Source organism: Lynx canadensis, chromosome F1, assembly GCF_007474595.2.
Source record: "Lynx canadensis isolate LIC74 chromosome F1, mLynCan4.pri.v2, whole genome shotgun sequence".
NCBI lineage: Eukaryota > Metazoa > Chordata > Mammalia > Carnivora > Felidae > Lynx > Lynx canadensis.
The window spans coordinates 2,677,665-2,700,688 of record NC_044319.2 but is presented as its reverse complement, the minus strand read 5'-3'; the positions used below and the strand labels follow the sequence as shown (position 1 = coordinate 2,700,688).

The window sequence follows — 23,024 nt, the reverse complement described above, 5'->3', positions numbered from 1 at the left end:
CCCACAAACAGCCCAGGGAAAAGCAAGTGACGTCAAACGTCGAAATACACGATTTTATTCTCTCGCGACAAATACACAGCTGCAGGGCACCTACGTAATTTCAAGAACAAGGACACGGGGCCACGGTCAGGACAGCACCCACAGGCCTGTGTTTGCTCGGCTGCCCCAGGGCTCGGGCCTGGCCGGAAGCTTCGCTGAGATTCTCTCTGTGGCCCGGGATGATGCGGAGGAGAAAGGGAGACGCCGACCAGTCCACTCTCCCCTCACGGCACCCCGAGGTGGCCGCAGAAGGGATGACAGCGAGGTGGCCACAGAAGGGACGACAGTGGGGCTCTCGAGTGCGGCCCCAGGGCACGCTGGCTCATCCAGGCACCGCACTGCCGGTCTTGGTGACAAGACAGCGGGGCCAGCGGGGGGTCTGCCCAGGGCCAGCAGCCCCGCACACGTCCGAGCTGCGGGCCGTCGGGCGCCCCTCGCCCCGCACACCCCAGCTGAGCAAGCTACCTGGAGAGATGACTGCACACGGGGCCGTTAGCCCCTCTCCTGGGTGCATCCTCCCTCCGAGCCGGGAGCACACGTCCTCCCGCGAGCGGCCACAAGACGCGTGGGGTGGGAGGGCTCGGCGCTTAGAAACGGACCGGATCCAGCATTCCAACAGGATTCACTTATTTATTGGTTTTGATATTAAGCCACTTCACAGCAGTAACTGCCGGAGCAGGAACAGGACCCGGCTTCTAAAGGTAATAAAATAACAACGACGTCACAGACAGAAGCACTGGGGACATTCCACGCAGGGCACGCTGGCTTCCTTCTGCGGCCACAGCGGGCAGGTGCTCAGCGCCATCCCAGCACGGACTCCTGGTCCCTTCCTTCGCCTTGGCCCGCGGAGCACCCCGGGCTGTGGTGCCGGGCCAGGCGGCCTCGCCGCACCGTCCTCGTCCACACGGCCGTCCTCGGTCCCTCGGTCGGTGAGCCGTGCTCCGGCGACCAAACAACTAGCGCCAAAAAGTTGCTTCTTCCTCTTCGCCAAGTAAACACGACACTCCCTTCTCTTTCTTTCTCGTCAAGGAAAGAAAAGTCTCAGAGACATATGGCACTAGACTGGGACACTACGCGGGGGCACCCGTCACGACCCGCCCAGGGCCGCCAGCCCACGGCGCCCGGCCCGCCGTCAGATGTAGAGCTGATGCGAGGCCAAGGTGTCCATGAAAGGGCGCACCAGGTTGTCCGTGGAGAAGTAAAAGATGAGGCCGAAGGTGATGGAGATGGGGAGGGCGGGCAGCGCCTTCTTGAACACGGCCAGCAGCAGGAGGGTCAGACACAGACCCTGTGGGACACGGAGGGGAGGGGAGGGGAGGGGAGGGGAGGGGAGGGGAGGGGAGGGGAGGGGAGGTGGTGACCGCCAGTGCAGACGCAGGGCGGAGGTGGGGGCGGTTAGCGACGTCGGGCCCCCCGCCCAGGGCTCAGCACTGATGTGGGGCCCGCCAGACGACAGCCCGACCCCCCCTCTTCCCGGGTCCTCTCGAGGGCTCACCCCCGTGTCACACCCCGCGTGAGCCCGACTCCCAGAGCGGCCCTGCTCTACCGGACTCCAGCTACGGTGGTGACACGTGTGACCAGTGACAGAGGCCTCCCCTGGGGGACGTCTATTTATAAAGAACCAGATGAGGGGCGCCTGGGTGGCTCGGTCGGGTTAAGCACCTGACTCTTGATTTCGGCTCAGGTCCTGATTTCACAGTGGGTGAGACGGAGCCCTGCACTGGGCTGTGCGAGGACAGCGCGCCAGCCTGCTCGGGATTCTCTCACTCCCTCTCTCTCTCCGCCCCTCCCCCAATCTCCTTCTCTCTCAAGATAAATTTAAAAAAAAAATTCTAAGAAAAAAAAAGAAAGAACTGGACGAGCTCCACTGAAACGCCAGCGAGGGTCTCAGCAGCTGGCACCAGAGGGGCACCAAAGAAGCCACGTGACCCACGGCCTCAGAGGTGGGTGCCCATCCTGCCCCGCCCCTGCCCACGTGGGCTGTGGTCCAGGGAGGGGCGGGGCTTCAGGTCAGACAGTCCCGAGGTGGAGAAGCGTGGGGGTCCACTACCCCCCCCCACCCCCCGAACACACGCTGTGGACAGACAGAACCCCTCCACCTCACTGTGCCCCGCGACCCCCCCTTCACCAGGGCAGAGCTCGGGTATGCGCCACTCAGAGCCTCCGCCGCTCAGAGCTGCGGTCTCTCAGGACCTATCCCCCAGTATGGGTATCTGGCCACATTAAGGGACTCTAGGGACCCGCAAGCTTCTGGGGTTCAGAGCACCCCATGGTGTCTGGGGGGCATGGAGGGCATCAGAGACCAGAGCTCAAGTCACAGCCTGCCCCTCCCCCCCAGCTCTGTGCCGACAGGCACGGCCCGCAACTTCTTCCCGGTTCCGAGAACCTCAGCTCATCACCCCACCTCGCAGGCGTCGTGAGACCGCACGAGACTGGCCAAGCCCCTGGCACCACCGCGTGCCTGGTCGGTAACGCGGGAGCCCCTCAGCCAGGCCTCCCCTGCTCGGAGCCTCCCGTAAGCCCTGCCCGGCCCCGCGTCATCACTCCGCCCCTGCAAGGGACTCGGCACCTGAAAATCCCCCTGGGACCAGGGCCCGCCACGAAGTCCCCGGGCCACTCACAATGAGGATGGCCACAAAGCACGCCAGCGTCGTGTTCCAGTCGCCGCTGCCCGTGGCCGCCGCCTTGCCCACCAGCACGCTGTAGAAGATGAAGTCCCCCAGGCCGAGCTTCACGCCCCCTGTGCGGGGAAGACAGAGCTGGTCAGTGTCGGGAGCCCCAGACAGCAGATGTCAGCTCACAGCCCAGCCCCTCCACCGGATACGGGGGCCCCGGGGGGCCCCAGTCCTGGCTGTCCCAGGACAGCAGCAGCCGGCAGGAAACGGGGCCCTCGGACGGGCTGACCTGCCGTCTGGGCTGTGAAAAAGCTGGCATTTCTGACAATTCGGGGAAGTGGCCCTGAGCTGAGTAAAAAAGAGCAAATATAACGTGCCGTGGGGGGTCGGCGGGAGGCCATAGGATTTAGGGCTGAGTTTAAGTTACATGTTTTTGTACAAAATCCCACCACCTTCGAGGACGCGTACGATGTCCAGAGCTCGTCAGGCAAGCCTTCCCCTTAAAAACAGAGGAGCGTGGCTGCTAATTAACTGACGTCTCACCGACAGTGAACGCGAGCTCGCACATCGGCCGGTGCGCTTGTTAACAGGGTGAGCGTTCACCGCGGACGATAAAACCGTCTGACGAACGTGCCTGCTGCCTCGTCTCCTCTCTCTCCCTCCTCCCGGCCACGGGGGCTCTCTCCTCCAGCTGTCACTGCCACTGCCGTCTCTGATGTAAAAGGGGGCTTCTCCCCACCACCCTCCCCTGCCTCCAGGGAGCCCGTCTCCACGCCCCGCCCGCACCCTGAGCTCACGCGGACCACCCGGGCACAGATGACTCACTTTCCTCCTCTTCCTCCAGGTCGTCCCCGGGGTAACCAGGCAGCGGGGGCTCAAAGACTTCGGGGTACGAGGGCTCCCCAAAACTGTCATAGGAGTCTTCCTCTGGGGATCCGAGAACGTGACCGTCATTGCGCGAGGCGGGTGCGTGGGAGAGAGACAAAAGTCCGGTCAGAGGGATCTGGGATCCGTGGGGAACCGGCCTGAGCCCGGGGCTCCCCTGCCCTCACCCCACTGGCCGGGCCAGCCCAGCCCTGAACGGAGAGGAACCTTCCGGCACACGCCCAAGGGAAGGGAAGGAGGCCAATGGGCTGAGGCACAGGCTGTAAGTCCCACCTGCTCCGTCCAGGAGGGGACTTTCCCCTCCTGCCCCCCACCCAGGGTGGGGGAACAGGCCGGGCCGGGCGGGGTGCAGGGCAGCAGGCCCGGGCGACGAGAGGCTGCCAGCCTGCGACACTCACCCATCTCTGGGTCGTAGGGCAGCTGAAGGGCTCCCTGGGAGGAGGGGTCCAGCTTGGCCATGCCCACCGTCCACACCATGGCGGCTGGGGAAGGAGACAGGGGTGGGGGGTGCCTCAGGTGCTGCCGACTACAGCTGCCCCCGGGCCGGGGAGGCAGCGTCCCCAGGAGGCCCGCGTGGGACCCCCTCTTCCAGCCAGTACCGGCTTCCGCCCCTTGTGAGGAGGCCGCTGGGGGAGGGGCCCGGACACAGCCTTTCCTGGTCTTTCGGCGTGCGTGTGTGTGTGTCTCCTCACGAAACCGATGACAAGGTCAGCAGGGAACAGTCCGGGTAACCAGCGGTGTTTCCGTCTCATGGTGGCAAAACACGCGTCACGCACACGGTACCCGCGTCACCTCCGTTAACTGGACGCTTCCTTAGCGGGAGGAGTGTTCACGGGCCCGAGCTGTTCCTCTGCCGGCACCCTCGGTACCTCGAGCACCCCCGTGTCCCCCCATTTCCCTGTTCTAGTTCTAGGAATCTGGCTCCTCCAGATGGATCACGGCGGGGGCGGGGGCGGGGGGGGGGTGGTGGTCACAGAATAGTTTCCTTTTTGTGACGGGCTGAATTCACTGGGCGCAGAGTCCTCGAGGAACATCCACGTGGCAGGTGTGAGAATCCCCTTCCTTTCAGGGGGCCGAACAGTAATCCGCGGTAGGGCGCCCCTCACCCGTCCTCCGCATCTGTATGCGCGCACACCTCGCCGGCCCGCATCTGTGCGCGCGCACACCTCGTGCACCCGCATCTGTACGTGCACACCTCGTCCGCCCACATCTGTACGTGCACGCACCTCGTGCACCCGCATCTGTACGTGCGCACACCTTGCCCCGCCCACATCCGTACGTGCGCACCACGCCTCTTCCACCCACCCGACCCCCTCGGCTATTGGGCAGTCGTCTGCTCGAGACCCTGCTTGTGCTCCCTGTGGCGTAAGTCCAGGGCGGGATCACTGGTTTGGGGGGAGGGGGGGAGGGAGGACTGCCTGTGTGCTCTCTCCCTCTCTGGCCCGGTTCACTCTCCCCGTGTGAACTCAAGTCCCACGAGTCCGTCCCCGTCTGGCCGACCTAGCCATGAGCATGCCTTACCGGGAACATTCTCCACGGGGTGGAGTGGGGGGGGGGGGGGGGGGGCCGTCTCCTCCCCCCCCGTGGCAGCCCCCGGCCCTTTCAAGGTTCAGACACTCTCACCACCCACACCGCGGCCACTGCAAACCTGCCTCCAAGATATCTCCAGACTCCACCCACGCCTTACCGCCTCTCCCGCTGCCCTGGGGCCGGCGCCCGCCCTCTCTCTTGGGGGGGGTCATTCTGTCCCAGACCCGGCTCCACTTCCGCCCCTGACCCCATGCCTTCTGTTCTCCCTTCCCGCCACCGGTGCGATCCCACTAAAATGTAACGTCAGGTGGGTCTGAAACCTTCCAGGGGCCCACTCGGGAGGAAAAGCCATGTCCCCACCGTGGCCTGCGGGGCCCAGCACATCTGGACCTGCCCCTGCCCCCTTCTGCCCCCGCTGGCTCCGCTCCCAGCACCCCGGGCCTTCGCCTGGCGTTCTGTCCCCGGGTTTTCCCGAGGTAGGTCTCTGGTCAAATGTCACCTTATGACAGAGGCTTCTTTGACCACCTTCTGCAAGATAGCACCCCCACTACCCTGAAGTGCTCAGGTCCCCCACCGAGTCATCTTTCCACCGAGCGCTCACCTCCTGACGTATTATCGCCTGCTTAGCTGCGGCCTCCCCTCCGGGAACGTGCGCCCCCAGAGCGCGGAGGCGGCGAACGCACGTCAGGGCACCGCCTCGGCCTTCTCACACATGGTCTCTGCTCCTCCCAAGAGCGGGCCTAGAACGTGCTTTCACGCTGGGGACCACCTGCCCTGGCTCCCACCACAAGCTCCGTCCTGCCTTCGAGATCCCGCCCTGGCACTCGGCAGCCAGTCTGTAAAGTGTTCCTTCCCCACGAGGCCAGGGCACCACAAAGCAGGGACCCGACACACATCCGCTGAATCCATATAAACACCCAGACCCGTACCCGGCGGCCAGACGCGCACACTCCCGTGTCCCTTCCCTTCGGAGACTTTAACAGCCACGGGGCTGTCGAGGGAGCCCAGTGAAAAGCAAGTGCACCCTGCACCCCAGACCCCCGCCCTCAAGAGCTCCTCTCCAAAGTACCCTCTCAGGGGGTGCCTGGGGGGCGCAGTCGGTTAAGCGTCCGACTTCGGCTCAGGTCATGATATTGTGGTTCGTGAGTTCGAGCCCCGCGTCGGGCTCTGTGCTGACAGCTGGAGCCTGGAGCCTGCTTCGGATTCTGTGTCTCCCTCTCTGCCCCTCCCCTGCCCACGCGCTGTCCCTCTCTCTCTCTCTCTCTCTCTCTCTCTCTCAATAATAAATACTCACAGGAGTATATCAGGGCAGGGAATATGGGCTCGTTTCTCTCCTGGGCCGTTTCCACCAGCATTCTCAGTGGCCCTTTGGGGCACAGCACAGCCACGAGATCTGGGAGAACAAAGACAGCCGGGACGTGTTACAAGTGACATTTATTCCCAAGCAGCCCCAGAGAGGAGCCGGCCTGCTAACACCGGGGCACAGGCGAGGCTCGGAGCATGTCCTGCGTGCCAGCTCCCAGCCCCCGGTTTCCAGCCATAACCCCGAGAGTCTGTGCCGGCTGAAGCCCAGAACGGGGTCTCAACAGGCAGACTGCAAACGAGGAATCGCCGTGTGGCTCGGGGACCCCGATGGCCGGCTTGCCATTCGACTTCCCTGAGCCTCGGATTCCTCACCCTCAGATGGAAGTCACGGCACCGGGGACAGAATCACACCGACGCTTGTTACACGGCAGCTAACGCTTTGGGTGCTCGGCATTTACAGGGTCCCGTGGCCGATCCCACGGCCGAGGACGTAGGAGCAAACCGCTTCCAGGGTGTCGCGAGCGCTCACCGGATGAGCGATTATCAGTGGCCACGTCAAGCGCCCGCGTCTCACGAAGGCGAGCCTCTCAGAGGGGAGACCACCCACCCAGCTTTCTTCGGGAAGGGGGGCACCTTTCAGCACCTGCCACTCGCGTGCACCAGTGAGGGGGACTCGACCCGGACGCAGCCCCCGCCCGCAGCCTCGAGGCCCGCCTGAGCCCGCCTACCGTACACAGAGATGGCACCCAGGATGACCCACGCGGACCACTCCGGAAGGTACTTGATGAACACCAGGGCCATGAGGGCGCTGATCATGATGAGGTAGGCCTGCTGCAGGACCAGGGGGCCCTTCCAGTGGATACACACCATGCCCACCGCCCCGAAGTTCCAGACCGTCAGGAACAGCGTGGGGTAGTCCATGGCCACGTTGTAGGTCTTGAGCACCTCCCTGCGCGACCAAGGGCCAGCCCGTGGGGCGGGGAACTCGGTGGAGAGACCACACCCAACCGGACACAGTTCGACACTCCCGGCTCCGCAACCATGAAGTCCCAGCCCGGGTTTTTCCAACCTCTGGCTTCACTCGCCAATCTCCCCTTCCCCGTTTCTGTGAGCCCCACGACCACCCACTTGAAGTATTTTCCGGAACGAGGTGGGGAATGTATACCAACGTCTCATCCTTGGACTGGCTCCCGTAAACGTGTGCCGGCACAGCCTGGAGGACCCCGTGCCCAGGAAAAAGGTCCTTGGCAGAGGGTTTTCCCCTGTCCCTCCAGTCCCTTTGGGCCCCTGGGTCAGGCTGAGAGCCCAAATCGAGGGCAAGAGAGCACATCACTTTTCCCACGAACGAGGAAGCACCCAGGCCTGGCCCAAAGTGGAGAATGTAAACTTTCAGGGATTTATATCCCTCTTGGGTTCACAGAAATGGTCCTCCGTGATCATTTGTTTTAAATCAGCAACCGGGGGCGCCAGGATGGTTCAGTCGGCCGAGTGTCCGACTCTTGATTTCAGCTCAGGTCCCGATCCCAGATCATGGGCTTGAGCCCCTTTTGGAGCCTGCTTAAGATTCTCTCTCTCCCTCTCTCTCTGCCCCTGCCCCTGCCCCCTGCTCACTCACGTTCTTTCTCTCTCTCTCTCTCTCTCAAATAAATCTAAATCATCCATCAGGAACCAGGTAGGGATGGAGAGGCTTGCTGAGAGCGCCACTGGCGCATGTCGAGGCCACGGGAGGAGGGGTCGGAGGCCTGGCTGTAGGAGCGGCGACACGGGCGAGCGAGAGTCTGGAGCCTGCTGGGCACCCCTCCCCGCCCCGGTCCTCGAGGAGCCTGCTGCCCGCGGGGGGCACTTACCCGAGGTAGATGTAGGTGAAGAGGAAAAGCAGCATCAGCGAGGACATGATCAACCAGCCGTGTATAAACTAGACAACAGAAACGGGCAGAATGACCACGGGCCCCCAGCTTCTCGGGACTGACCCCCAAGCCTCCGAATCTTCGTTAGGCCCCTCTGGGACTACGCTGGAAGGCACCGGGTGGCCGTGTGACAGATTGAGGGGGCAAAGAAATTCACGGAGTTCGCTCAAGGTCACCCGGCAGGTGGATGGGGTGAAAAATCCCTCAGGTCCAAGCAGCCAGACCCCTGTTCCCTCACGGAGACACAGGACGTGCTGGACAACTGTCACCTAGAGGCGTGGCCCTAGGCTCCGGGGAGGCAGCCAGTGGGGTTCCCGACCATGGCGAGGGCCGTCAGCCGATACACATATAAACGTACTGACAGGTAGTCACAAGGGCTACGGAGAAGAAAACGGCAGGACAAAGGGACAGGAGACTCCCTGGGACGATGCCTGTGCGATGGGGCCAGGGTGGCCTCCACTGGGGCCTCTGCTCGTCCGCTACCCCCGGGCCCCGGCTGCAGCCACAGGGCGCGCCCGTCAGCACGACCCCTGCACACCCAGCCCAGGGGGAAACGGGAAGGGCAAATAAACCTGCCGGGGAGGCGAGGGGCGGGGTGAAGGGAGCCTGAAACCGAACATCTCGCTTCTCCCAACACTGCGGGGAGGGACCCGGGCAGGTGGGATTCTGAGTCCGATCAAAGGACGGTGACGGCGGGCAGGCAGTGCGGGGCGGGGCGAAAACCGGCTTCTGCCCTGCAGCGGGCCACGCCGCCGGCCACAGGCGGCTCCGCGAGCGGTGCGGGGCCGGCGGGCAGGACGGGGCGGCCGCAGGCCGGGCACTCACCTTGTAGCAGCGGTACTTGTAGAGCACGACCAAGAAGATGGTCATGGCCACAATGACACTGATCATGATGAGGGTGTTGAGCACGGAGTTGAGGAGGCGCTGGCCCACGGAGGGCGTGTCCTCGGTGAATGGTGTGTAGATGCTGAGGGAGACGGCGGGCTGCAGACTCTGCTCCCTGCCTGCTCCATAGGGCCTGCCCACGAGCCACCCAACCTCAGCCTGGTGCCCGAGACCCAGGGGGCAAGGAAGGGGCCCCCCCAGGCCTCCCCCTCCCCCAGACCCACCCCGCGGCCCGTCCCCCAGACGCCTCCTCCCCACCGCCCAGGGCTCCTCCCCCTCCCCAGGTGCCCTCCCCCCCGCCCCAGGCTCCCCCTCCCCGAGCCCTCCCCACTCCTGTTGGCCAGGGCACCCGCAAACACCCACCCCAGCCCAGGGCCCACTGGCCGCTTCCCCCACCCCACCTGACACAGGCCAGCAGCTGCACTGGGGAGGCCCTCCGCCGGCCCCTCGCCCTGGCCCCGTCCACCCGGGGCTGCCCACTGAGGGCCCCACCTGCTCTGGGGCCCCAGCCTGCCACCCCTGACCAGCCTGGGCGGGGGGGGCCTTCCCCCTCTGCTCCTCTCTTTGAAAAAACCACCCAAAATGAAAGGTAAGCTCCCGAACTAAAACAGTAACAAGGTTTAAAGGAGGCAGTCGGAAACCCCAGAGGAGCGACAGCCCCAGAGGAGCGGGTGACCCCCAGAGGAGTGGTGACCCCCAGAGGAGCGGGTGACGAGCAGAGGCGGGCCTCTCGCTGCCGCCCCTCTGTGCTCTTTTGACTGCAATGATCGAAACCTCCCTCGAGAGGCTGCAGGTGCCGTGAACCCGACCCCCCCCCCCTGTTCCCCGACTTACAGCTGTCCGTTCTTCTCCGTGTAGAAGCGCACGGACTTGATGGTGGCCACCACCACGATCATGCACAGCGTCACCGGCACGAACAGCATGATCACGTGCTTCGCCCCGTATTTCAGGGTCAGCTCCTCCTCCAGGCCTGACGGCTGCCCGGGGACCCCCCCGCAGACGTAGTGGTCAGGGTCCTCGTCAAAGTCGTCCTCGCTATCCTGGCCTCTCTGTGGAAAGCCGCCGGGTGAGGGCCACGGGATGCCCCAGCGCTGGCCTGCCGACGTAGCGCACGGGCGTCTTGTGACAGGAAGCCAGGAGTTTTAATGCTGCCTCGTGGAGGTTAAGGACCAGCTAGATGCAGGAGTGGGGCTGCGCTTTTGAAAGGTTTACGAGGACATCTAGGGAAGACCCGGGGCCAGCACTCACCACCAAAAATGCGGGAAAGGGGCCACAGCAGCCACAGAAGAGGGCGGGCTGCAGGCCCAGGACGCGTGGCTAGTGGACCCGGAGCATGTCTAAGCATCGCCACCCCCCCCTCAGTCCAGGGACTCAGATGCCACTCTGTTCCGGTCCAGTGGCCGTACTGACTCGGGAGGCCGGCCAGGTGACAGAGGAGGAAGAAATGAAACGTTCCTGGTGGACAAACCACACCCTAGAACCGTCAGCGCACGTGGGGACTCTCTTTGATGGTAAGACACTGGGAATTTGCAGAGGAGGAACTTACTCTGGACTCCTGCCACCCTCCCCACCCCCCCACCCCCGCAGGAGGGCAGGACGCCCGCAGACGCTGGCCCGAGCCCCTGCAAGAATTTGTTTGGAAACCGTGCGGATTCAGGGTCATCTGCGGCCTTGTTCGTTGATTAACCGCCAAAGACAAAACCAAGGGAAACAAAAATTCAAAATGACTATGGCTTCAGTATCAGCTCTTTGCGGAGAGAATTGCAAGCCAGGCGCTCAGCTGAGAAGAAACGGAAAAGCCTAGACGAACGGGCATGGAGACAACTAAAATGCACGAAAGCCCCGGGAGACAAGGCGAAGGGGCCGTAAGGGTGGCCCCGCGGTGGCCTTGAGCCGGCAGAGCTCAGAGGAGGGAAAAAAGGAGCTTTGACTTCGGCAGCGGGTCTGAGGCTGGCTGGAAGGGGAAATCCTGCGTTTTATTTATTTTTTTTTTCAACGTTTATTTATTTTTGGGACAGAGAGAGACAGAGCATGAACGGGGGAGGGGCAGAGAGAGAGGGAGACACAGAATCGGAAGCAGGCTCCAGGCTCTGAGCCATCAGCCCAGAGCCCGACGCGGGGCTCGAACTCACGGACCGCGAGATCGTGACCTGGCTGAAGTCGGACGCTTAACCGACTGCGCCACCCAGGCGCCCCAATCCTGCGTTTTAAACACTGTAAGGGGCAAAACGGAGAAGGGGTTTCGGGCAAATTCAGATGTTGTTTTGCCCTGATGGAGAGGGAGGTGGTGAGGTTGGGAGGCTCTCCCCCAGAACACGCCCCCCCACCGTGATGTTATAATCTCCTGCCCCGTGGGCTGCAGACGACATCAGAGCGTCTGTGCCCCGCACCCACCCCCCCACACACAAATTCACACGTTGGACCCTAAACCCCAATGTGATAGCACTTGGAGGAGGACCTTTGGGAGGTGACCAGGTGACCTCATCCCGATGGGATGAGGGCCCTTATAAAGCCCCGCCCAGAGCTCCCCAGCACCCCCTCCCCCCATTGCTGGATTTGCCAGCACCTGAGCTCGCACTTCCCAGCCCCCTGAACAGTGAGGAAGACGTTGCTGTTGTTGATAAGCCCCCACTCTATGATACCCTGGCCCCTACCCTCCACAGTGCCTCCTGCCCCCCTCTGCCTGTGCTAAGGAAGGGGAGCCTGCGCTGCTGGGACCGGGGGGGGGGGGGGGACAGAACCATGCAGCCTGAGGCAGACTGTGGGCCCCGAGGCCGACCAGGGCCCACCGTGTGACCGTGTGACCAATCCTCGCCTACACGGTCCCACCTCCCGGGCGCGTGGGTTCCAGCCTCGAGGTCCAGGAACCCGGGGGCTGGGTTCGAGGCCTGTGGCCGCCGGCGATTACCTACCCACTGGTCGGCACCCTCTCCGTCCTCCAAGCCCTGCCTGTCCTCCTGGCAGCAGCGCGGCGGGGGGCTCTCGGCCGACATCAGGGACGCCCTCTCGTCACACACTTCCTCCTCGCTGTCAGAGGCCATGAACGTGAGCATGGCCCTGCCTCGGGAAGCGCCTGCAAAACGGAGCACAAGGGGCCTCGCTCCAGCTTCCTGCAGGGCCAAGGCAGCAGGGCTGGGGGTGTGGCCTGAGGACACGGACGCGGGTCCTGCCTGACAACCGCCTAGGACATGTGTGTCCAGTGGCTTCCCAGGGGCCGCTTGTGTGGCTGGCACAGACCCTCGGCGGAACGGCCCGAGGAGATCCAGGCCACGGGTGAAACACCCCACGACAAAAGTCGAGGCCACTCCAAACCGCACGCTCGTTCGTCCGATCAACAAACATCCACTGAGCACCGACACTGTGACATCAACCATAAGCCTGCTGGGCTCCGCGGACGTGAAGATGAACAAGAAACACTACCGTCATCCAAAAACAAAACAAACAAACCAACTCGGGGCTCGGCCAGTGGAGCCGTCCGACCCTTGATTTCGGCTCAGGTCATGATCTCAGTTTCCTGGTTTCGAGCCCCACCTCGGGCCCTGAGCCGACAGTGTGCAGCCTGCTTGGGATTCTCCCTCCTCCCCTCTCTGGGCCCTCCCCTGCGTGTGCTCTCGCTCTCTCTCAAAATAAATAAGCTTTAAGAAACATTACTGGAAAAAGAAAAAAAAAAAAAAAGACCAACCATCATCCAACGTGACCGGTTACATAACCTAAGTGTTCACCAAGAGGTACAGAAACCCAAAGGAGGGAGTCAACCTCAGAGATCAGGAACGTCTTCTAAAGAAGCCACCAGCCCAGACGGAGACAGAATGTTCCAGGTGGGAGGAAGCGCAGACGGCGCGAAGAAGGAACGTGCCAGTCAGGGCCGTGGAGGTGTGAGGGCCTCCTGTGCCACGTGAGGGGGTGTCCGGCCCCCCAGAAGACAACGGCGGGAGGTGGACAGACACTGACTCACGGGCAGCGGGGTGGATGCCCGTGAGGGGACCGGACCCTGAGAGGGCTGGGAGGACGCCAGTCAGCACTGGATGTGGGGGAGAAACACAGGATAGAGTCCAAGATAGCAGCCAGGCAGGGAGCCCCGGGCAGGGGACAAGCCCATCTCAGGGAAAGACAGAGTCTGGTCCAGGAACCGGTTGAAAAGGGTCAGGGAGGGGCATCTGGGGGGCTCAGTCGGTTAAGTGCCCGACTTCGGCCCAGGTCACAATCTCGCGGTCCGTGGGTTCGAGCCCCGCGTCGGGCTCTGTGCTGACAGCTCAGAGCCTGGAGCCCGCTTTGGATTCTGTGTCTCCCTCTCTCTCTGCCCCTCCCCTGTTCACACTCTGTGTTTCTCTCTCTCTCAAAAATAAATAAACGTTAAAAAAAGGGGGAGGGTCTGGGGTGCAGGGGAGCCGCAAGACCACGCGGGATGGGCATGTGCATGTGTACGTGTGTGTGTGTGTGTGTGTGTGTGTGTGTGTGTGTGTGTGTCTGAGAGAGAGGAAGTACAGCTGAGGGCAGGACCTCAGGGAAGGCCAGGCCGGAGAGTCTACACAGCAGGGATGCCTGCCCCCACCTCACTGTGCTGTCCCCAGCCAGAGTGTCCTTACAGCAGCAGGACGGGAAGCCAGCGAGGCAGAAGGGCCTAGAAGAGCGTCAGACAACCCCTGGTGGACCAGGCTGTCCCTGCCTCCCCCTGGGCAGGCCTGCTCTCCCACCGACGCCCCCAGAGGCCGTGGGAACGCTGAGAGTGCACGCGACCGTGCAGTCGCCCCTGGAATGTGTGATTTCCAAACAAAGCAGGTGCCTTCTACCGTCAGCCAGCTCTGCCCTATCTGAAGCCGGTGACGGGCGGCCCGTGGCCCGGGTGACTCCTGAGGGGACCCCACCTCCATCCCCCACCTGCGGGCACAAGGCAGAGCCCACACCCCTCCCGGGCCAGCCTCCCGAGGCTTCACGATGAGCCAGCTCCCCTGACCCAGGGCAGACAGACAAAGACCACGTGACTTCACTCACAAGCAGACTTTAAGAGACAGAACAATCGAACATACAAAGAAACCGGCCTTAAACCCGGGGCCCGACAGGGGGGTTGCTGGGGGGAGGGGCGAACAGGTGAAGGGGAGTAAGGGACAGTGGACGGGAGGCACACTGAGACACGTACGGAATTGTCGAATCGCCACAGTAGACACCCGGGGCTGATATTACACCGCCCTTCCATTATACTTCCATAATAAAGAAAAACAAAAGCTCTAGCAGCAGAGGAACAGAAGCTCCAGAACAGGGAGGGGCGAGCTTCTGCAGTCGAGATCGAGATCGAGATCGGGAGAGGTTGCCCCCCTCCCAGGGAGGGGCAAGGGCTGAGGCCAGCGGGGATGGGCCAGCCAAGGCTTCTGGGCAGAAGCAGGTGTCCACAGTGAGCTTTACGAAAGCAGTGTCCCAGCAGCACCCTCGGGAGGTGGGGGGCTCCTCCCGCTTCGCTGCAAGCCCCCCCTCCCCGACACCAGCCTCAGCTCAGGGTCACAGGAGGGGGACTAGACCCGGGCACCAGCCCCGTCTGGGGGAGGGACACGGTTCAGCAGCCCCAGCACGCTGCAGGGCCTGGGAAGTTTCAGGCTTCGTTCCTTCGTGTGTGGTGGCGAAAGACACCGTCTGGTACAGGTCTGGGGGGGAGGGGGCACCTCAAAGTCCTCCCCCTGCGAGTCTCGGTGTCCAAATCCTGAACAAACAGCAGCTTGGACCCGGCAGCTGTCATCACCCATGGCAGCAGCCGTGAGTTCAGTCTCACGCAGGGAGGGGCACCCGAGACGAGAGCTGGTGGCATCTTCCCAGGCTAGATCATGACACCCCGTCCGGAGCAGGGCCGCGGGTGGGATGGGCACGACACGGCATTTCCCGGCAGTCACTTCTAGGGATGTGAGTTAGCAATACGGTCTCCCTCCTCTTCCTCCCAGGCCCCCCGGGGTGCCTGTGACTGGTCTGAGCAGGGGCTGGAGGGCCAGACCTAGGGTCCCCGCATGCAGAGCATCACAGAAGGCAGGGGGCAATCTCAGCCTTGAGAATCACAGCAGCCGCAGCATCGTGGGGGCGGGAGGAGGGGAAATGTACAGAGAACAGAGACGCTTCTTCAAAGGAGAAGGGGAGTTGCTTGGGGAGGGTGAGGACAGAGAGGCGGGGACCAAGTCCTGGGGTGCCTGGGGGCTCAGTCGGTTAAGCGTCTGACTCTAGATTTCAGCTCAGGTCGTGCTCTCACAGTTCATGGGTTTGAACCCCACATCGGGCTCTGCGCTGACGGTGTGTAACCTGCTTAGGATCCTCTTTCTCTCTCTCTCTGCCCCTGTCCCGCGCTATCTCAAAATAAGCATTAAAAAAAAAAGGTCCTTCCAATTTCCATTTCTTCAGCCAGTGGCCAGCAGCTGGCAAGACATTCCCCAGAGAGCATTTCTGCCCCAGCGTTGCCCTGCTGTCGGGCAGACTGTCAGAGCTAATTCAGGTGTGGCACCCTCACTGGAAAGCAAATCCTCCCTGGGCAGATTCCTCCCTTATCCGGCTCTTTAAATGGCTCTTTAAATTCCTCCCAAGCCTTCCCTGAAGCCGGGCCCAAGACCCCCAGGAGCGCAGGCCCTGAGGGGCTCCCTCGGCTGTCAGAGCAGGGGGTCTATCTAATCACAACCTTCTGGGCCTGGTGGCCGGGGGTCACAGGTGAGGTGCCTCTCAGAGCCCTCAACACCTGACAGAGGACGCAGGACTCGGGAAGGTGCTGCTTCTCAAAGTGGCCCAGGCCACCTGGGGCAGGGGTGGGGGGACACTGAGCACAATGACCGGGGAGCCGGGCACTGCTGTTCGTCCCCATTTCACAGTTGAGGAAACAGGGTCTAAGACGTGAGAGGTTCAAAGTCACCCTGAACCCAGCAGTCAGGGTCTGCACTCTGAACACCGTGCTAGACCACTTATTGGAGGTGTGGATCCCCAGCTCCGTTCCGACCAAAGGTCCGGGGGTCTGCACTTTGAGACGGTCGCTGGGTGACCGTAGGCTGCAGTCAGACCTTCCCTGGGGCCGCCGGGCCCTGGAACCCAAGCCCAGCTGCCCCCGGGCCCCCAGCGCAGGGATCCAGTCCACCTCTCTGTCCCTGTCCCCTGGCGCGGCTCAGTCGGGAGTGAAAGAAGGAACAATGCCTTCTCCCGAAAACCGTCCGACCAGAGGGCGGCTGGGGAAGCAGAGGGACAGCCACTCGCGGGACCAGGAAAGCGGCAGGGGGAGAAGGCAGTTCCCAGCGGAGAAAGTGCCCAAGCGTTTGCCCACCGGGGACAAGAACGGGGAAAAAGTGGCCTCAAAACACCTCCAGCACCGCCAACGGGACCGGCCTTTCTGAAGGCAGTAGAGATCGAAAGCTTTAAAAAAACATCCATACCTTTTGGTCCTGAAATGCCACTTCTCAGAATTTGTCCTAAGAAAATAATAAAAGATTTCCATAAAGACCTGTTTGCTGTGGATGTTTCTCACCGTAAAAACACTGACGTCCATCTGGTGAGGTTTATCCCACGACTGCTTAAAACGTCACTCCAGAGAACAGTTCACAACAGGAAACAACGCGACAGGAAACCCCAGGTAATAGACACGAAACTTCATACACAACCGTCTGAATTTTCTCAGAAAGCGAACGTATTCGAAGGACTGGCCAGATACGGCACAAGACACCAAACGCGGTTACCTGTGGACGCGGAGACCGTGGGTCACTCCGCGTTTTCCTGCATCTCCCACACCTCTTACACACATGGATCGTCTGTGGTTTTATTTAAGCCCTTAATTTTTCAGTGGGAAATACCAGATAGCAACACCAAGACGGACTTCCTTCCCGTCTGCGCTCTCCTGTGTCCCCTCGCTGGACTGGGGTGCGTGGCGGGGGGCAGGTGGACCCCGGGGTCACTGTCCTCCTCCTCGGAGCCCCCCTTTTTACCTGGCTCCTGGAGAACACAGCAGCAGGGAGACACTCCTCCGGTTTCTCAGTCGGAACTGAAGCCTGATGCGACTCTGAAATCCCTGGAGGGAAAATCACCATCACCACCCAAATGTACGCGGTTCAACAACCTTTACACTCGGTATTTGTGCACATCAGAGCGCCGGTGACGTCAAAAACAACCGGCCTGGGAGGCTGACTCCAGCAGGCGGGGGTGGGGCCGATCGGCTCTCCCGCTGGTGGCAGAGTCCTACCAGCCACATAGCAACCAGCCCTCCGCGCCGGAGGAGGGGGCCGAGGAAGGCGCAGAGGGCGGACGGGAGTGGGGGGGCAGCCCTTCCCAGGGACCGAGCCACCGGAGGATACAAAACCCACACGCCCCGGAGGAGCCACCGAAGCCACCGCTTCCGCCCATTAATAGCTGAACGGGATCGAAAAGCTGAATTAGCCAAACCAGGGGAGTCTGACCCAGAGACTTCCCCCAACGTGCCTGTGTCAGCAGCTCCTGCGATTATCGAGGAAACCAGGAAACCCGGTGACCCAGCTTCCTCGACCTTCTTTCCATCGCAGAGACATGTGAAGGCTCTGACCTTAAAACGGGAGGCCAGGGGAGCTCAGTAGGAAAGAAGACTGTAAAACGCCATCGTAAACACCAGTGCCTCGCTGGAGAAAGAAAGGAGTAGAGCACTGCTCCCAAAGCAGATGGGGGCCGACTGCGTTTACCACTGATGCGGCTGCGGAGACAGGTCAGGGTCCTGGTACCTGCCGTCTTTCTGCAGGAGGCCTAACCAGCCGAGGAGCCCTCTCCTTCAGAGAGGGTGGCGCGGGTCTAAACGGACCACTTTCTGTGGTCACGAGGCTGCCTCCCGGCACTCCCACGACTGCCCGGAGGCTCTCGCCTTATACCAGGGCAGGGTTTACCAGGGAGAGAAAATTCCCTTAGAAGCCCCCACACCTTCCCTGCCTGCCTGTCCCCGCTGGCCCTGGGCAACTGACCAGGTATTTGGCCCTGGCTGACCGTCATCCATCTGTCCATCCACCCCAGCCCTTACCGTGACGCACGTCACTTGCCGGAAGGTTCTCCCAACACCGGGAGGCAGCCTCGGCCAGCGTCCCGTAGGGACCCAGATCAGAGGCCGCAGGGGACCCTGACGGGGCCTCCTGAACCTCGACCCAGGCTCTGTTATTTACCTCTGCCTGCCCTTTTCTGCCCAGAACTGTCTAGGCCCCATGAAGCTTTCTCTTGTGTCGTGAAGCAGCCTGGGAAGGGGGCAGTTTGGGGAAAGGGGTAGAGGCCATGGCCCTAACATGCCACCTTTGAGTAAGACCCAGGAAAAAAAGGTTATGTTTTAAACAAGCAGCAGCAATCCGATCACCCAGCTGTGGGATGTGAACCGCACACTCCCTGGCCACGCAGCCTCAGACAACTTAACGTCACACGGCCGTCCCCTCTTCTGGAACAAACAGAACAGGCACACCTCGGGAGAGTGACATGGAAAAGTAGAGATAACGTGTGAGGTGACTGGCACAGAGCAGGTGTTCGGCCAATAGCCGTTACAATGAAGATGAAAAGGAGGGCACAGATAGAGCGAGAGGGGACAGAGAAGCTGCTGACGCCCCCCCCCCCCCCCCCGCCCCGCGGAAAGCTACGGATGTGCTAAACCACCAGGCAAAAGGGTCGTCACCAAGGTCACCCTTCACCCAGGCCCCAGGGAGACACCGTTTCCACCTAGCCCCAGCCCCGGGCACTCTGACAACATGAGCAACTTGTCAAAGGACAGGGCACGTCCACGGGACCGATGCCAGAGCTGGCAAGGACCTTAAAGGCCATCCGGTCAGTGCCCTATTTTGTACTCAGGAAACTGAAACCCAGAGGGACAAAAGGCACGGCTGAAGTGCCATGACCAGAGCCACAGCGGCAATTCGGGTCTCGGGCCGGCCGACCCGAAGTACTCTGAGGCCTGCACACTCGGGGCGTGGCCGAGAGCTGCGGTCACACAGGCGGCCAGCACAGCACCCCACGTGGGCTCTCTGGGGGCACCCCCATACTTAAAAGGTACGTGCCTTTGCCACAGGCAGGTGTGTGTCTTTACCACCCAGCTTCTCCGAAACACCGGCGAGAGGTCACAAATGCCTCCTGGTCACTGACTCATTCAGTCCCTCTCCTGTCCCCAACCCCACAACGCCAGCCTGGAGGCCTCTTCTGCTACTGGGGCTCCGCACGGTGGAGGAGGGCCGGCCGGGAGGGGGGCCGGGGGTGGGGACTCCCATGTGGGCGTGGCCTGGGGGGCAGGAGCCAGAACACTGCTTCCAGGGGTCAATTCAAAAGGGAAAGTGAGAGGGGCTCCTGGCTGGCTGACTCTTGATCTCAGCTCAGGTCATGATCTCACGGTTCGTGGGTTCGAGCCCCGCGTCGGGCTCTGCGCTGACAGCCGGAGCCTGGAGCCCGCTTCCGATTCTGTCTCTCCCCTCTCTCACTCTCTCTCTCAAAAATAAATGAGTACACATTTCAAAAAAGGGAAAGTGAGAAAGCGCCCTGCAGCACCAGTGAATTAACCAGCGACACTCACGTGCTCTGTGTGCCTCAAACCTGATTTACCAAGAATACTCCTGAGGCGAAAATTCTGGAGACCTGACGTTAACAGGAAAAACAGAATACAAACCTTCAACTCCAGCTTCCTGCCTCTGATGCTTTAGTAAATGAACACATGGGCGTGCGTGGAGTGCCGTGAGGAAAGGCATCTGACAGCGGTGATCTCTGGGCTGAGAGCTGATGGGTGACTCTTTAAAAAATATTTCCTGAATTTTCTAGAGCAAACACGTGTTCCTTTTACCTCTACCAAGTCAAGACTTTTCTGGTCAAGGTACAGCAGAAAGGTGAGTGCCCTTTCCAATTTTCTTCCCGTGCTCCAGAAGACCCCATTTTTGGCAAAGACGAGCCAGCCTCCTGGCGTCCCAGGCACTGAAGACGCTGGACAAAAATGATCTCCTCCCTGATGTCTGGTCTTTCCCGAAGAGTGACTGGAACTTTCTCTTTCCCCAGACTTTACCACGGCAGCCTCGCCATCCCCAGGCCTGGAGGCCAACGCTGATTACCCTGAAGCCCATGCCCGATCGGACCAGCTCAAGGTGAGGAGAACCTTCCAGGCCCTGGCCAGAGACAGCCTGTGCCAGCCTCGGAGCCCTGACATTCCTTCCCTCAACCCTCCCCCAGCCACCGGAGTCGGGGAACAGGTGGAAATACTTGCAGAAACACGGGTTGTCCTGCCAGTCGCCAACTAAACAGTGTCCAAAAGTCAGAGCAACAGCTGAGAACGAGCCAACGATGTCTTCCATAGAAACACGCATGTGACACCCCCCCCCCCCCATGCACACTGCTTTGGTCTCTTTAAACAAATTATTTTTTTTCTTTTGCTCTGTCAGGTAGTTACTAATAGAGAGCACAAAAAAACGTCCTGGGCAGTTGGGGCGCCCGGGCGGCTCAGTCGGTTGAGCGTCTCACTCTTGGTTTTGGCTCAGGTCATGATCTCACGGGTCATGGGTTCAAGCCCTGCATCAGGCTCCACGCTGACAGCTCAGAGCCTGCTTGGGATTCTGTCTCTCCCTCTCCCTCCGCCCCTCCCCCCCACTCTCTCTCTTCTCTAATACAATAGATTTTTGAAAATAGAAAAAGAAACGGGCGCCTGGGTGGCTCAGTCGGTTAAGTGTCCAACATCGGCTCAGGTCATGATTTCGGGGCTCGTGAGTTTGAGCCCCGCATCGGGCTCTGTGCTGACAGCTCGGAGCCTGGCGCCTGCTTCCGTTCTGGGTCTCCCTCTCTCTCTGCCCCCTCCCTGCTCACTCTGTCTTCCTCAAAAATAAAATAAACATTAAAAAATAATAGTAATAAAAACAGAAAAAAGAAATGTCCTGGGCAATAGTGCAGGAATACGGGGGCAGGGGGTGCATGTGGGAACCTCCTGTGCAAAACCTCGAGAGTTAAAGACCCAGCCAGCTGGGTTCAAATCCCGGTGCTCAAATCCCAGGTGGCTTAACTCCCTGAACCTGTTTCCCGTTCTCTAGAGGGTAAAAGTAATAGCAACTTCAGTGTGATCGGAGGTGTAAAGAGGTCTGTGGTAACCACTGTCCCCAAAGAGCTTTTTCTCGTATATGACAAACCCACGAAGTAAGACATGTTATGTCACGATCATCATGGGTAACTCAGAGGCCAAGGTAGGGGGAGTCTCTCATTTGGCAGACCCCCCCCCCCACCAGGTGTGCAGTGGGGCTGTGAACAGCCATCGGGGAGCTGAGGGGAGGGGTGACAGGCATGGTGACCGGCACCAGGCCTCCTGTGAGTGGCAGCCTGCGGCCGGGCTCTTTCTTATCCCGCTCCTTCTCAAACAGATAGGATCCGGGCGTCTGTCTCCTGTGCACGCAGCGAGTAAGACTACTGACTTAGTGCACACCTACTTCCACACCAAGCCTCCAGAATTTTCCCTGGAAACCTGAAACAACGTCTATCCTACTCTGCAAAAACTCTCCACCAAAGCCCCACCCCGGTCCAGCCCCTGGCCTAAAGGTGCCCTCACCCACCTGAGGAATGAACCTGGACAGCCAGCCCGCCAGCTCTGAGCTGGCGCCAGGACCCACCCCCCTGCCGCTTCACCAGCGGGGCCCAGGACACACAGCTGTTGACACACCTCCCCGATCCCACCAGGCCACCTTCACACGGAGGGAAACCTGAGCCTCCCACACCTGAAGCAGCTTATCCAGAGCCTTTAATTACTGCTGAAGGTCCTGGCGGCCAGCACCGGAGGCTCAGGCGTCTACAGAACGGACATCAAGGGCGTGGGTACCAGAAGCCCGGGTCTGTCGGGAGGGGGGACAGGCTGGGAAGCCCAGGCTGCCGATTCTGAGCCAGGCTGGCTCTGCAATTGCTGTGGACGGGGTGCTATCTCCATGCGTAAATGGGGGTGCTGTCGGCCCACCGACCAACGGTTCACCCCTTAGAAAGGGGACACCCATTAATTCAATACACAGGAGCCCTTCATCCAGCTGTCCAAGGGCTGAGGCCCGGTGCCAGGGCTGGACAGCAGAGCGAGACGCCAGACAACGGGTTCTAAGCCTGGCTCTGCGCTATCCTACCTGGGTGGCCTTGGGCAGTCACGTTAGCTGTGTGGGCTGAGTTGTTTCATCGATAAAATTGGGGGCGGGGACTAGCCTCTGTGTCAGGCTCCTTCAGCTTCAAAAGCTTGATTCTGGGAGTCTCCCCACGGCTGTAAGAGCCTGATAAAAACAGCCAAGCACCCCAGCACCGAGGACCTCGATCGCGGTTCCGGGCCCCACCTGCGGTCGGTTCCTCCCCCGGGCGGGAAGACCCTCGCCTCCCCCTGCCCCGTGACGCAGAGCTCGGGGCCCGGTGCCGCAGGCCCACCGGACCGGGCGCCAAGGCGGTCCGAGCGCGGGGACAACGCCGGGCCCGCGCCCCCCAGACCCACGTGCGCTGCTCCTTTAAATGCCCGACCCTTCGGCACCCCGCGCCGCGCCCACCCCCAGCGGCCCGGGCGGCGGGGAGGCGCACGCAGCCCGGCGCAGGCCGAGGCCTGGGGTCCGCTCCCCGCGCTCCGCCCACCCCCGAGGTCCCGGCCGGGCCCCGCCGCCGCTCCCCTGCGCGCTCCCCTCTGCGCTCCCGCGCCGGCCGCAGAGGCCGGACCCGGCGCGCGCACGGACCGCGAGCAGCTCAGCCCGGGCAGGGGCGGCCGCGACCCGCCGCGGCGAGGAGCGTGCGGGAGTCTGCGCCCGGTCTGCGGGTGGAGGCTGCACCCGGGCCGTCCGACGGCGCGAGACCCGGCCCGGCCCGCGCGCCCCAGCCCCGCCCGCTCACCTGCTCGGCCGCGGCGCTCCGGCGCTGTTTACGCGGCTGGCCGAGCGCCCGTCGGCCCGGG

General features: G+C 61.8%; 1 protein-coding gene across 5 annotated transcripts; it reads right to left on the bottom strand.

Moving 5' to 3' along the window:
- Positions 1-649: 649 nt before the first annotated feature.
- Positions 650-23,024, bottom strand: PSEN2 (presenilin 2). 5 transcript variants are annotated; one of them, XM_030302454.1, is made up of 14 exons: positions 22,964-23,024; positions 17,098-17,180; positions 16,552-16,587; positions 12,079-12,239; positions 10,001-10,215; positions 9,107-9,299; positions 8,222-8,289; positions 7,103-7,323; positions 6,364-6,462; positions 3,938-4,021; positions 3,480-3,581; positions 2,661-2,779; positions 1,586-1,646; positions 1,260-1,327 (listed from the first exon to the last, which is right to left on the bottom strand). In XM_030302454.1, the coding sequence occupies exons 4-13, from the start codon at positions 12,217-12,219 to the stop codon at positions 1,596-1,598; spliced, it is 1,293 nt and encodes a 430-aa protein (XP_030158314.1). In that variant the 5' UTR covers positions 12,220-12,239; positions 16,552-16,587; positions 17,098-17,180; positions 22,964-23,024; the 3' UTR covers positions 1,260-1,327; positions 1,586-1,595. The 5 variants fall into 5 exon arrangements, with proteins under 5 accessions (XP_030158310.1, XP_030158313.1, XP_030158311.1 ...); XM_030302450.1 differs by lacking the exon at positions 1,586-1,646 and having other exon boundaries at positions 650-1,327; XM_030302453.1 differs by lacking the exon at positions 1,586-1,646 and having other exon boundaries at positions 650-1,327; positions 9,107-9,248.